The sequence below is a fragment of the Oncorhynchus nerka genome, linkage group LG18, assembly GCF_034236695.1.
Source record: "Oncorhynchus nerka isolate Pitt River linkage group LG18, Oner_Uvic_2.0, whole genome shotgun sequence".
Lineage (NCBI taxonomy): Eukaryota > Metazoa > Chordata > Actinopteri > Salmoniformes > Salmonidae > Oncorhynchus > Oncorhynchus nerka.
Genome location: NC_088413.1, coordinates 40,586,026 through 40,601,346, shown reverse-complemented (window position 1 = coordinate 40,601,346; position 15,321 = coordinate 40,586,026). Strand labels below are relative to the sequence as shown.

Below are 15,321 nucleotides of genomic sequence, written 5' to 3'. Positions count from 1 at the left end.
TAGCCAGGACCGGGCAAGCGCATGCACAACCACCTGTGTCATTAGTCTTATCAAAATCAATAAGCTATATTGAAACTAGGTTAATAATCCCTTTAGGTCAAATGCACAGTATTGAAAAGAGCCTTGCACTAAATGTGAAGTGTTTACCATTGGTTGGCATGAGTCTGAAATGCTGATGATGTAGGATGTTTGCTTGTTTGAAGTGCAACTCTTGTGAGAGCTCATTAAAACATAATAATCGAGTATACAACTATACTTTTCTCCACTTGACAGAAGTGTTTGATGAGAGTATTATATTGTTTTTCATATGTTTGTACAATCTGCTGCTTGAATCAGCCGTTTGATAATTGCCAAAAAGACGATCTCATGATGTCTGTCAAGTGTCTCAAGTTTACGTATAAATATTCTAAAGAGCATAACGCAAGTATCCTGTCATAATGCATGAAAATAAAGAGAATATAGTGTAACCGTGGGCGTCGTATATCATATTGAAATATTTATTTAGGGGCCCAGTGCGGATAAGACTAAAGTATTTTGAGAAAGCACTTTGGGTCGTTGTTCAATCGCTTAGCATTTGCGGGGGGAGCACGTATTGGCTATATCAAACAAGTCATGACATAATAGACTTATCATAAAGACTACAAAATACTTGCAATTCCCACAATAATAAATCATATTAATATGAATAGTATTAATAATCTATACCAATATAATATTATACTATTAGTTGCAGGAAGTATGTTACATCCAGGTATTTAACAGCTAAATTACAAGAGAACACACAGCTAGTCCTTCCACACTATGGACCTATGGGCCCCTCTCAAAATATTCATTTGAAATGTACCATTTATATTCTGGAGTATGTTAAAACCTTTTCGATTAAGAACCGCAAAATCTCTGCCCCACTGCATGCAAATGATATGACGCGCTAGAGTCAAATGCATGAACATACTCAGTCAAAATAATATCCGATTTGATAGGTCTAGATTTAAGTCTCAATCCCCGTGCAAGGCTGGCAATTTCATATGGTTTAGACTCGGGTCACTCTTCTGCGACATGTTTACATTGAAGTCTGCAACAAACCAAAACAAATATCATAAAAGAGACTATTAAAGAACCCACTGGGCACAGACATCTTGTTTTGATTTACATTTGGTTGAGTTGTCAACAAAAGTGAATTCAACGTGAAATCAACAACAAACGAACCATGTCATTGGATTTTGGTTAAAAGTTGGGTGAAAAAAATCCCTTAAATTGGTGACTTTTTGCAAATCCACGTTTTCCACGTTGTTTCAAGTCATCACATTTAAAAAAATGTTTTTTGTTGAAATTTTGTTGATTCAACCAGTTTTTGCACAGTGGGAAATGGTGACCAGGACCTACGTGCTATAGATTTAGAACAATTCAATAAAATAGGTAGGCTAAAAGTTTTTGTTTCAAATCCTATAGGTTAAAGGCGATTTATTAATAGGCCTACCGCGTAAAGAGTGGCTATGGGCAGGCTATTTTCCTTTCAATCAGAGTTGACTGAGTGATTATTGATAAACGTAAGCCTACCTCTGATAAGAAGCGAAGAGATTTGTCTTGCGAAGTTATTTGAGAAGAATACAGTTGTTTGGGCAGGGATTTGAACGATAAGACTTCCTTTCAGCCAACGCGTGTTTGATCCCCACTGTTAAAAAGAACGCCTCGGGGCCTCACCTAACTGACTCACCCAAACCAGAAACACACAGGCCCGCAGCCGAGAATACAAGAAAGTTAGAACCAAAGGGCCGCGGACAGCACACAATGGCCAGGCCTGGGTTTACTCAGCGTTATCCAAGTGAGATACTGTGTACACAATTATCCATTAGCTTAATATACGATTTGTGAAGAGCCGCGTTTTGTAGGAACGGTCACAGAGATCCATTAACCTTATTACCCACAGTCGTTGATTGTAGCTATAAAAAAAGTGACGAAAAAAACGTGGAATTGGGGCCGAGCTCTTACATGCAAAAGTTAGCATTAGGCTAATAGCAATGTAGGCTAGTCTACCAAGCAAGCATATTGTAACAGCAATTTGGATTACACCCAGTCAAGGAACAGGTTTTCATTAGTCATGCATTGCTTATAAGCAAATGTTGTGTGCGGTTAACATAGGCTATTCTAATAAAACAGCTAAATAATGTCGGTATAAATTGAGGCCTACTGAATCGACAAGCTAAAGTGGGTTATAGACAATGTTTTGGGGCAGCAGGTAGCCTATTGTTTAGAGCGTTGGGCCAGTAACCGAAAGGTTGCTGGATCGAATCCCCGAGCTGACAAGGTAAAAATCAGTCGTTGTGCCACTGAACAATGCAGTTAACTCACTGTTCCTCGGTAGGCCGTCATTGTAAATAAGATTTTGTTTTTAACGGACTTGCCTAGTTAAATAAAGGTTACATTTAAAAAATATATATAAAAAAATAACAGAATAATAATAATAGTAATAATAATAATAAGTTGAAAATTATGTTGTTAATAGGCCTATATCATTTTCTGAAAACAAATTTTCAAGGTTTCTCGTAGGCCTATATATTCTTCTCTGAAACAGTATACATATCAATTTCAATAAATGGATGTGAATTATTTTATTTCCATAATTTATTAATAGGATTGTTTGGCTGTATTTAAGTAAAATATCTATATAAGTTACAAGTAAATAAAACGTACAAATACCGATAGAACTAAAAGAACCAACAACAAACCATCAAAAGCATAAAAACTTTGTACAACAGTTTGCTAAAAACTAGGCTATATGTTCAATTCAAAACTTTGACAGAAATATACAAGCTACGTTTTACATTAAATCTATTATAAACCAGAGCCTTCTGTGACAAAAGTTGAAAAGCACCCACAGTTTTTCTATTGAGACCTTTAGCCCAATGACCTACACACAGGAGAAGGCCTACCTCTTGACGTAAGCCTTTTATACCTTCTCAGTATAATTTACATAAATAAAAAATCCACCTTCAAGGCGAGTCTTGAAATCGCATGTACTCGACACTTCGTCTTTCAAGTTTCTTTCTTCCCCTCCTACTGTCCGCATCCAACATGGCTTTCCGAAAGAGTAAATAACATTTTAGAAGAGCGTGAACCAAATGCACCAAGTGGTGTTGTTGAAAATGTATACAAAGTAACCGAGTTTGTTAGTTTGTCTGTTGAGGGACTTTTCTGCGAAAGCTTTGACAACAGTGTTGTTTGTTTGTGTTCATAGTTTTGTCTTGCTGTCACCATGTCCGGCCGTATAAGAGAGCAGAACACTGCAGGGCTGTCCCGTACTCGGCGCTGGATGAGTTCAGGTGAGAGAGACTAGCTACCTGGGTCTGGAGAGACGGCGGGCTGGTCGAATGATGTGCTAGGTCTGGAGAGTGATCTGCGCTAACCACCTGCTGGCCCTGGTGCTGGCCTAGGCCTGAACCATTACTGGACATGATCATAACATTGGCCCCTTGCTGGTGGTGTGTCTGGACAGTAGTGGTTGGAGTGTGGGCACTGCCTTGGCATGGCTTGCCGTCTTTCACCAACACCGGCACGGCCACCCGCCGAGGGGACTGCTGCTGACAGGAACTATTATCCTGTTGCATCTGCTGCTGCGACACTTTGTCCTTAGCTTGCCTCTTCATTTTATACCGGTGGTTCTGGAACCAGATTTTGACCTGGGTGGGGGTGAGGTGGATCATGCTCGCCAGGTGCTCTCTCTCGGGCGCCGAGAGATACTTCTGTTGTTTGAATCGCCGCTCGAGCTCGTAGACCTGAGCCTGAGAGAACAGCACGCGTCTCTTCCTTCTCGGGGTGCTTGACAGCGGACCCATGCCTTTGCCCACATCCGCGAGGGAGCCGAGGCTGCCCATACTGCCCATGTTCATGCCCGAGGAAGAGCCCATGAAGCGGGAGACTGAAAGCAGAAATAGGCCAGTGAGACGATGATGATTATGATAACAATAATAATAAAAAATAATATTATTATAACGCTTCAATACCTTTAACCATAAAATAATACTCAATGTGAATTAATTTAATTTAAAACGTGTCGGAATATGACCCTTCCTTAAAAACTGAGGCTAACATGATCACGTCACTCACAGGTCTGTCTCCTAATGGACAAATGACCTAACCATAATTAGTAGCCTATTTTAACGGTGGTTTATATATGGTTTATATATTTAGTGCAATCAGATGAATAATAGGCTAATAACGCATTCGATACACCCCCACGTGACAGGTGCATGAGCCTCTGTGGGCTACTCACAATAGAGTAGAAACCAGCAACAGGTGTCTGTAATATATCTTTACAAACCGGAGTGACAATACTCTTAAATCAAATAGACTATTAGAAGCATCAATCTTGACCGCGGGAGCCTAAATGTATCATAAACGAAAAAGGTGAAGGACATTTTCAGGTGGTGTCAGCTTTCTATGAAACGTGTTCCTATATCCATGGTAAACATGATATTGGTAGACTGGCAAAAAAAGGCACAGAGTGGGTCACTAAATTGGGCGATTAACAATGAATATACCTAACACTCCCTCTTAGTGAAACAATAACCTATCAGTATCGATGTAAAAACTGGAAGCAATAACAAAGAGTTTCAGTAATTTCTATCACTTATTTAACTTATTTCAGCATATGGCTCTAGTGTAGACTAGCGTACGTGATGATGCGTAATAAAAAAGCTATACCCTCAGCTGTTCGGCTTCATGCAGACTAAAAGGTATACTTACTCGTGGAGAATCGCGGGTCTGTGTTGGCTCCGTACCAGCCGGTGGCAGTGGCGCTGCCTCTCATACCGTCCTGGTAGGGAGGCAGGTCGCTCATGTTGCCTAGGTTGCCGTTACAGTAGCCCCCCATCGCGGTGTGTGACAGCTGGGACACCCCTGCCGCGGTCATGTGGTACGCTGCGGACACAGTCCCGTTATGGCCCATGTGGTGCTGCTGCATCGCCGCCTGAGACACCTGCGGTTGCCGGTAAGACGCGAGAGGTACCCCTAAGTTGTTATTCTCCATACTTACTTTCTTGTAGCTCTCCTCAAGAGGACTCAAGATATCGGAAACAGAAAAAGGAGTCGTATGCTTAGGGCTCATCGACATTGTTCTGGGGCAGGTGGAGAGGGGAGAAATTAGAAGGCTAGGCAATCTCTCCTGTTTTTTTGGGGGGGACCAAAGCCCCTCTCTCTCTCTCTCTCTCTCTTTGGTTCCTGTTGACTCAACGTCGATCCTTGCTAGATGAACACGTAGGTAGGAGAGTCGACTGAATTCCGCCTTAATTGCATTGAGTGGGAGCTGAGCTGAGCTGGGCTGAGCTTGGTGCTGCTGGCTTCCGTTTGTTTTAGCAGGGTGCCAGGTTTAAGTCTAGCATCAGAGGCGGGGCATCACCAACTAGGGCAACAATACAAAGCAGCTCTATCCTCCTCTCCTTTCAACCTCGTTGCAGCCAAAGGCATAATTTGACTTACATGTTGGCCAAGCTACAGAATGCGCTCTGCAGCTTCCCTCCCACAAATCCATAAACCAAAGTGCATGCACATTGGCTACCTGTGTATTATAGGCTATTGATAGTAGGTAGGCTACTTTATTAGCAGTATGTAGGTGGGTTTGTTGTGTTGTGGTTGACAAACACGCAGCAGTATAATGATAGCAGTGGGTACATGCACCACAATGCACTTTATTAACTGTAGTGATGTTGATGAAAAGGGGCCTAGACGGACTTGAGAGTCTCATAGCTGGGGAACCCACCCCGACCACTTCCCAAATGGCACACTATTCCATATTTAGTGTACTTTTTTAAACCACGTTTCGCTGCTGATGGTCAATAGTGCACGATAGGGAATATAGGGTGCCATTTAGGACACAAGCTCTGTACTCTGAGAAAAGCTTGAGTTGAACTAGTGACTTTTAATGGGCGTGAGAGGCTTCTGGTTGATTGCAGACGTGTTTGCATTATGCTCGCATCTTACTCAAACATGCAAAAGTGCACTTGCTCTCTGCTACAAGGGAGGAAAATTGACGGATAAGTAAACAAATACACATCCGCGTGTTAAGTGGCAGCGCGTGAATGATTAACCCCTTTTCTATTTGTTATCATTAGTTGAGCGCGAGGAGAGAGAGCAGCGTGTCACCCCAAAATCCGGATGCTCCACTCGTCTCGTCGTCTCAGATCAGACAGCCATGCAGCCAGTCAAACGAAAATGCGTTTCAGGAGAGGCTCTCTTGTAAAGTTAACGGCGCTCAAGTATCTGTACTCTCATTCTGCAGCAGTAGATAGGCAGGGAGAACCACACCACACGCCAGGTAGTCGTCCTCAGTGAGCCGCCTCTCGCCCTGATGCCCAAGGAGCCATAATGGTCGAACTCAATCAGATTTCACTGCTCATGGATGCGTAAAAGTCAAATGTGCTTAGTTTCCCCTTCACCTTTCCAACGAAAAATGATACTACAGGGAAAGGCCGCAGTTCTGGCATGACCATAGAATTCGATTTTTCCTAAACTATTTTCACGTCAAAGGAAGGAATATTTGGTGTAGTTACGCGCGCTATAATCAAAGGACAGTGTGTTGTTCACTTTATTCAAGGAGCATGACAAAAATGTTATATACAAATAAATTGAAGAAAGTAGGCTAATTGTAGCCTATAACTTTCCATTATTGAGGACGTTGTACATTGATGTGGGTGGAATACAACAACAACAATAATAATAATAATAACATGGTTAATGAATCTGTCTGCATGACTTGACTGTTGATTATTGTTTAGTTATTTTACAACAACAACAAAAAAGTAAACAATTGTTGTTGTTATTGTACGTAGCCTAAAGCCTCTGATTTTGGTTGTTTTATTACGTTATTAATTAAGATGCCTTTTTAAAAATTTGGCTACGATGACCTAAATGATGCCCCTTGCGTGAATTTATTATCTCTCATTTGCGTTGGTCATAAACATTGTCTTTATACACGCTTTGTTTCATATGTATTATTTATGCAAGGAAAAACTAAAACTGAAGTATAACATCTAAACGTATACAGGAAGGCAGTAGTTCCACTTTCATGCCTTGACACCCCACGAAATAAACAACTCACCCAATATTAATCATATTTCATAATAATAACTGTTATAAGTGTTGATTATTATGATTGCTATGATTGTTATGAAATTAAACTATATGAACAACCATAGTCCTGTTAATAGAAACAGCAATCAACAACAACAACAATAATAACACTACACATACGGTTATCACTATTACTAGCCTACTAACGATAACGTCATTATTACTGTAACAGTGTTCTCGTTGACATCATCATCTCCAATAGGCTTTTCTAAATACATTGGTATGACAGTCAGAGGGCATATCCCCGTATCGCCTCAGCTTAAGCCTGCATGCGGTTGTGGAAATGAATTGGCTAGGATATAGTGTAATGACCTAAGATTTGTTGGATGGATTTATACATTTCGGAATGCAAAGGAAGAAATCTGATTTGGCTATTTACTTGATTTAAAAAAAGAAGTAATTTCCAAGATATTCAGGAAATTATAGATGGAAATAGTTTGGTAATGTGCAGTCCTACTTTCAATGTTTTATCCGTACCGCAGTGCACGCTGGAGATAATTTATATAGGGTTATAAACGAGAAGAAAACATTCAAATTGACGTTATGTCGAATAAAACACATCGAGGAATTTAGGAAAGCAGAACAAACAGTCCCGGTGTTGATAAAGCCTTTCTCGTTTGGATGTCGAGGCCCTGGACATACATTTGGGCCGAAGAAAGACAGCAAGACAGCGTCTTCTGGTGGCTATGATGTGAAATACATATTGAATAGATGTCTAAGTATCGGTGGTTTTCATCGTGCCAACGTTAGACAGTTTAGTCTCGTTAATCACACGTTTGACAAACCTGCCGTGGTCACATCTATTTCAAACAAACCAGAGTGATACGACGCATGGTGTCACTTCTGATAGCATTAAACCATTACACATACTGTCAAATTGCAATAATATTATATCACAATAACACGTGTGCCCGATAAGAGGAAACAAGGGTGAATATTTGGATTATCCCTCTTTGTTTGCTGACACCAAGCTCTGAGCATAATCCTGCGTAATACCGTTTTTACGCGTTAATCGCGCATTGATATTTATCCGTAAAAAACGGTTCAGGATTTTACCCAAAGTGAACCACAGCAACACAAAACAGTATCCACGAAAATTGGTTCCATAACCAATCTACATTATTATTCATCCCAATGTCAACCTCTTCTCAATGGCATTATAAATCACAACATGCAAACATTTGTGTACATTGCCATAGCTCACGTCTTCGCCATTATTACTGTATTGAGGTCAAGGAGAAGTGCATTTTGAAAGGAACAATATAATCTCATATCCCTAGATGCTCTCAATAAATCATTTCTCGACGACAGGTGAGCGCACCTTACAGTGTCAATTCAGCTGTTCCACATAGGAGGCCTACATGCAATTACGGGCAATTAGCATCATAACACGTTTCCTCTGGGATATATGCCTTCCTTAATTGCTGAATTTCAAAAGGATTTCTCAATTATCTAAATCAGGACCTCTTTTCTGTTCTGGAACACGGCTATTATGGTCAATTAACATTCATTAGTCAAAATGCTCGCACTAATTTCTCTGGAATAATGAGGAGACTTTGAAGTGGCGCGTGGAGGGGGGCACCGAACCTTTGTTCCTGGTTCATATTGTTGTTTGGGCACTGATCGTTCATGCGGCGTCATACTACTACTGAAAAATAATATCAAGAAAGGACTTAGACCTTTTCTCATTTGGGCACAATTCCGTACACCACCCACTCTCCTCCGTGACCCTGAAACGAGGTCGAGGAGATGTCAATTCGTTAGTAGGCGAATGGAATAGAGAATCTCAATGGCTTTTTATCAATTAGATTTGCTCACATCCTGCGTCCTCTCTCCTGCGTCCTCTCTCACGTCCTTATGAAAAGGGTCCAAGTTAATAGAGGAGAGTTGGCGAGGAGAGTGAACATGGATGGAAATGCGCTTGCTTGAAATGAGACGGTCCTTCTCCACTCGTGCGTCTTTAGGCAAACTTGCGTTTACAGGGGTGGATCCCAAAATAAATGTGTAAAGTGCAACAAAAATGACCATAGAGGGGATATGACCTCCTCCCCACACAGTTTTATCATTGAACTGTGATACAATAAGGGGCATCGGTGTGCTTTAGGACCATCCGCATCAATTCCACATTACATACACCACCAGTAGTAACCTACATTTACTGTTAATTCCCATAATTTCTAATGTTTGTGTGGTTATAGTAATTTCTGTTAATGCAGTCAATATATTAGTATTACAGTCTTACCGTTGTCATTGTCAGAGTGGACAAGTTGTTTGCAGAGCGCACAACCTTTGCTACACTTGGGAGAAAAAGTTTTTGTTCATTTCATTCCATTTGGTCAATTTATTACTCGTCTTTTGTTTGCAGTGCTCCTGTCAATTTTGAGTAAGGATGCACACCTGACTACACATATAGAAGTAGGGGAAAAAATATTGAACAAAAATCTGATTTCTTTGGTTACATGCACGTGTTTAGCAGATATTATTGCTGATGTAGCGAAATGCTTGTAAAAAAAAGAGTTATTCCTGGCTCTATGTAATAACACAAAAATAATTCTGGTCTTATAATGTAAGAAATAACACCAAAAAAATAAAAATACTGCAAAGTTGCCTAAGGGCTAGAAGCAAGGCTGCCCTATCTATCAGCGCCATTTTGGTTGGATTAGTCTACCTGGCCTGCACGCAATTGTAGGCCTGTAAATGTGCCCACTTGGGGATGTCTGATAGTATTTCTGATTGTCTTAACTCACCACCACTAATGAGCTATGGAGCTTCTCAAAGTATTTTTTCTTAACCTTAAGTAAACACAGTCTGTTTTTAGAATAAATTGAATATAACAATAGTTCCTCAACGTATTTGAACAATATTTCCAGCTCTCTCCCTTTCAATAACAACTTGGCATGAAATGGAAAAATGTATTGCTCTGATCCAGTGGAAACATCATAAAATAACCATATTACTTCTCATCCCTTGCACGAATAGCCTACAGCTATGTCTGTCCCAAGCTCACTGGTGTGGGAAACTGAGGGCCCTGAAAATGTTATACAATGTTCAAGTTTGCTAAAGCGAGTTCCGGGGGTGACCCAGTTGATAGTTGATACAATGTTTCAAGATCATTGCAGAAGCCATGCATAGCCAATGGGATTTATAGGATATTTATTTTGATCAGGATATTTCAAATAAAATAAAATCAAATTTTATTGGTCACATACACGTGATTAGCAGATGTTATTGCGGGTGTAGCAAAATGCTTGTGCTTCTAGCTCCGACAGTGCTCTAATATCTAGCAAGTAATATCTAACATATTACACAACATATACCTAATACACACAAATCTATGTAGGAATGAATTAAGACTATATACATATGGACGAGTGATGTCCGAGCGGAACGGACTAAGCTACAATACAATAGTATAGAATACAGTATATACATATGAGATGAGTAATGCCCAATATGTAAACATTAAGTGACTAAGATACCGTAGAATAGTATAGAATACAGTATATACAGTGGGGCAAAAAAGTATTTAGTCAGCCACCAATTGTGCAAGTTCTCCCACTTAAAAAGATGAGAGAGGCTTGTAAATTTTCATCATAGGTACACTTCAACTATGACAGACAAAATGAGGGAAAAAAAATCCAGAAAGTCACATTGTAGGATTTTTAATGAATTTATTTGCAAATTATGGTGGAAAATAAGTATTTGGTCAATAACAAAAGTTTATCTCGATACTTTGTTATATACCCTTTGTTGGCAATGACAGAGGTCAAACGTTTTCTGTAAGTCTTCACAAGATTTTCACACACTGTTGCTGGTATTTTGGCCCATTCCTCCATGCAGATCTCCTCTAGAGCAGTGATGTTTTGGGGCTGTTTGCTGGGCAACACGGACTTTCAACTCCCTCCAAGGATTTTCTATGAGGTTGAGATCTGGAGACTGGCTAGGCCACTCCAGGACCTTGAAATGCTTCTTACGAAGCCACTCCTTCGTTTCCCGGGCGGTGTGTTTGGGATCATTGTCATGCTGAAAGACCCAGCCACGTTTCATCTTCAATGCCCTTGCTGATGGAAGGAGGTTTTCACTCAAAATCTCACGATATACATGGCCCCATTCATTCTTTCCTTTACACGGATCAGTCATCCTGGTCCCTTTGCAGAAAAACAGCCCCAAAGCATGATGTTTCCACCCCCATGCTCCACAGTAGGTATGGTATGGATACAACTCAGCATTCTTTGTCCTCCAAACACGACGAGTTGGTTTCATCTGACCATATGCCATTCTCCCAATCTTCTTCTGGATCATCCAAATGCTCTCTAGCAAATTTCAGACAGGCCTGGACATGTACTGGCTTAAGCAGGGGGACACGTCTGGCACGGCAGGATTTGAGTCCCTGGCGGCGTAGTGTGTTACTGATGGTAGGCTTTGTTACTTTGGTCCCAGCTCTCTGCAGGTCATTCACTAGGTCCCCCCGTGTGGTTCTGGGATTTTTGCTCACCGTTCTTGTGATCATTTTGACCCCACGGGGTGAGATCTTGCGTGGAGCCCCAGACCGAGGGAGATTATCAGTGGTCTTGTATGTCTTCCATTTCCTAATAATTGCTCCCACAGTTGATTTCTTCCCACCAATCTGCTTACCTATTGCAGATTCAGTCTTCCCAGCCTGGTGCAGGTCTACAATTGTGTTTCTGGTGTCCTTTGACAGCTCTTTGGTCTTGGCCATAGTGGAGTTTGGAGTGTGACTGTTTGAGGTTGTGGACAGGTGTCTTTTATACTGATAACAAGTTCAAACAGGTGCCATTAATACAGGTAACGAGTGGAGGACAGAGGGGCCTCTTAAAGAAGAAGTTACAGGTCTGTGAGAGCCAGAAATCTTGCATGTTTGTAGGTGACTTATTTTCCACCATAATTTGCAAATAAATTCATTAAAAATCCTACAATGTGATTTTCTGGATTTTCTTTCCTCATTTTGTCTGTCATATTTCTGATCTTTTTAAGTGGGAGAACTTGCACAATTGGTGGCTGACTAAATACTTTTTTGCCCCACTGTACATATGAGATGAGTAATGCCAGGTATGTAAACATTAAGTGACTAAGATACAGTAGAATAGTATAGAATACAGTATATACATACAGTGCCTTGCGAAAGTATTCGGCCCCCTTGAACTTTGCGACCTTTTGCCACATTTCAGGCTTCAAACAAAGATATAAAACTGTATTTTTTTGTGAAGAATCAACAACAAGTAGGACACAATCATGAAGTGGAACGACATTTATTCGATATTTCAAACTTTTTTAACAAATCAAAAACTGAAAAATTGGGCGTGCAAAATTATTCAGCCCCTTTACTTTCAGTGCAGCAAACTCTCTCCAGAAGTTCAGTGAGGATCTCTGAATGATCCAATGTTGACCTAAATGACTAATGATGATAAATACAATCCACCTGTGTGTAATCAAGTCTCCGTATAAATGCACCTGCACTGTGATAGTCTCAGAGGTCCGTTAAAAGCGCAGAGAGCATCATGAAGAACAAGGAACACACCAGGCAGGTCCGAGATACTGTTGTGAAGAAGTTTAAAGCCGGATTTGGATACAAAAAGATTTCCCAAGCTTTAAACATCCCAAGGAGCACTGTGCAAGCGATAATATTGAAATGGAAGGAGTATCAGACCACTGCAAATCTACCAAGACCTGGCCGTCCCTCTAAACTTTCAGCTCATACAAGGAGAAGACTGATCAGAGATGCAGCCAAGAGGCCCATGATCACTCTGGATGAACTGCAGAGATTTACAGCTGAGGTGGGAGACTCTGCCCATAGGACAACAATCAGTCGTATATTGCACAAATCTGGCCTTTATGGAAGAGTGGCAAGAAGAAAGCCATTTCTTAAAGATATCCATAAAAAGTGTTGTTTAAAGTTTGCCACAAGCCACCTGGGAGACACACCAAACATGTGGAAGAAGGTGCTCTGGTCAGATGAAACCAAAATTGAACTTTTTGGCAACAATGCAAAACGTTAAGTTTGGCGTAAAAGCAACACCCTGAACACACCATCCCCACTGTCAAACATGGTGGTGGCAGCATCATGGTTTGGGCCTGCTTTTCTTCAGCAGGGACAGGGAAGATGGTTAAAATTGATGGGAAGATGGATGGAGCCAAATACAGGACCATTCTGGAAGAAAACCTGATGGAGTCTGCAAAAGACCTGAGACTGGGAAGGAGATTTGTCTTCCAACAAGACAATGATCCAAAACATAAAGCAAAATCTACAATGGAATGGTTCAAAAATAAACATATCCAGGTGTTAGAATGGCCAAGTCAAAGTCCAGACCTGAATCCAATCGAGAATCTGTGGAAAGAACTGAAAACGGCTGTTCACAAATGCTCTCCATCCTACCTCACTGAGCTCGAGCTGTTTTGCAAGGAGGAATGGGAAAAAATTTCAGTCTCTCGATCTGCAAAACTGATAGAGACATACCCCAAGCGACATACAGCTGTAATCGCAGCAAAAGGTGGCGCTACAAAGTATTAACTTAAGGGGGCTGAATAATTTTGCACGCCCAATTTTTCAGTTTTTGATTTGTTAAAAAAGTTTGAAATATCCAATAAATGTCGTTCCACTTCATGATGGTGTCCCACTTGTTGTTGATTCTTCACAAAAAAATACAGTTTTATATCTTTATGTTTGAAGCCTGAAATGTGGCAAAAGGTCGCAAAGTTCAAGGGGGCCGAATACTTTCGCAAGGCACTGTATGAGATAAGTAATGCCAGATATGTAAACATTATTAAGTGACTAAGATACTGTAGAATAGTATAGAAACAGTATATACATATGAGATGAGTAACGCCAGATATGTAAATATGATTAAAGTCAATAGTGTTCCATCCCTTAATGTGGCCAGTGATTTCTAGTCTATGCCTATAGGCAGCAGCCACTAATGTGCTAGTGATGGCTGTTTAACAGTTTGATGGCCTTGAGACTGAAAAATAGCTTCTGTCTCTCGGTCCCAGCTTTGATGCACCTGTAGTGACCTCGCCTTCTGGATGATAGTGGGGTGAACAGATTGTGGCTCGGGTGATTGATGTCCTTGATGATCTTTTTGGCCTTCCTGTGACATCGGGTGCTGTAGGTGTCCTAGAGGGTGGGTAGTTTGCCCCCGGTAATGCGTTGGGCAGACCGCACCACCCTCTGGAGAGCCTTGCGGTTGCGGGCAGTGCAGTTGCCATACCAGGCGGTGATACAGCCCAACAGGATGCTTCAATTGTGCATCTGTAAAAGTTGGTCAGGGTTTTAGGTGACAAGCCAAATTCCTTTGGCCTCCAGAGGTTGAAGAGGCTCTGTTGTGCCTTCTTCACCACACTGTCTGTGTGGGTGGTCCATTTCAGTTTGTCAGTGATGTGTATGCCAAGGAACTTGAAGCTTTCCACCTTCTCGACTGCGATCCCGTCAATGTAGATAGGGGCGTGCACCCTCTGCTGTTTCCTGACGTCCACGATCATCTCCTTAGTTTTGTTGATGTTGAGTGAGAGATTGTTTTCCAGGCACCACACTCCCAGAGCCCTCACCTCCTCCCTGTAGGATGTCTCGTCATCATTGTTAATCAAGCCTACCACTGTTGTGTCGTCTACAAACTTGATGATTGCGTTGGAGGCGTGCTTGGCCATGCAGTCATGGGTGAACAGGGAGTACAGGAGGGGGCTGAGCATGCACACTTGTGGGGCCCCAGTGTTGAGGATCAGCGGAGTGTAGGGGATGTTTCCTACCTTCACCACCTGGGGGCGTCCCGTCAGGAAGTCTAGGACCCAGTTCCACAGGGCTGGGTTCAGACCCAGAGACTCGAGGCAGGGAGAACTTAATGATGAGCTTGAAGGGTACTATGTTGTTGAATGCTGAGCTATAGTCAATAAACAGCATTCTTACATAAGTATTCCTCTGTCAAGATGGGATAGGGCAGCACAGATTGATGGCGATGGCATGGTCTGTGGATCTATTGGGACGGTAAGAAAATTGAAGTGGGTCTAGGGTGGCTGTTAAGGTTGAGGTGATATGATCCTTGACTAGTCTCTCAAAGCACTTTATGATGACAGAGGTGAGTGCTACGGTGTGCTAGTCATTAAGTTCAGTTACCTTTGCCTTCTTGGGTACAGGAACAATGGTGGCCATCTTGAAGCATGTGGGGACAGCAGACTAGGATAGGG

The 15,321-nt window shown here is 41.5% G+C and overlaps 1 protein-coding gene across 1 annotated transcript; it reads right to left on the bottom strand.

The window, feature by feature from the left end:
- Positions 1-2,614: 2,614 nt before the first annotated feature.
- nkx2.1 (NK2 homeobox 1) lies at positions 2,615-5,353 on the bottom strand. The gene is made up of 2 exons (XM_029688665.2): positions 4,744-5,353; positions 2,615-3,916 (listed from the first exon to the last, which is right to left on the bottom strand). Exons 1-2 carry the CDS (start codon positions 5,108-5,110, stop codon positions 3,249-3,251), a joined length of 1,035 nt encoding a protein of 344 aa, XP_029544525.1. The 5' UTR covers positions 5,111-5,353; the 3' UTR covers positions 2,615-3,248.
- Between the last annotated feature and the right edge of the window lie 9,968 nt (positions 5,354-15,321).

Bases quoted from the DNA above. Each gene is read 5' to 3' on its own strand.
- nkx2.1 (XM_029688665.2), bottom strand. From the start codon at position 5,110: ATGTCGATGAGCCCTAAGCATACGACTCCTTTTTCTGTTTCCGATATC. The intron at 3,917-4,743 runs GTAAGTATACCT...TTCTGCTTTCAG, and splicing joins AGACCCGCGATTCTCCACGA to TCTCCCGCTTCATGGGCTCT.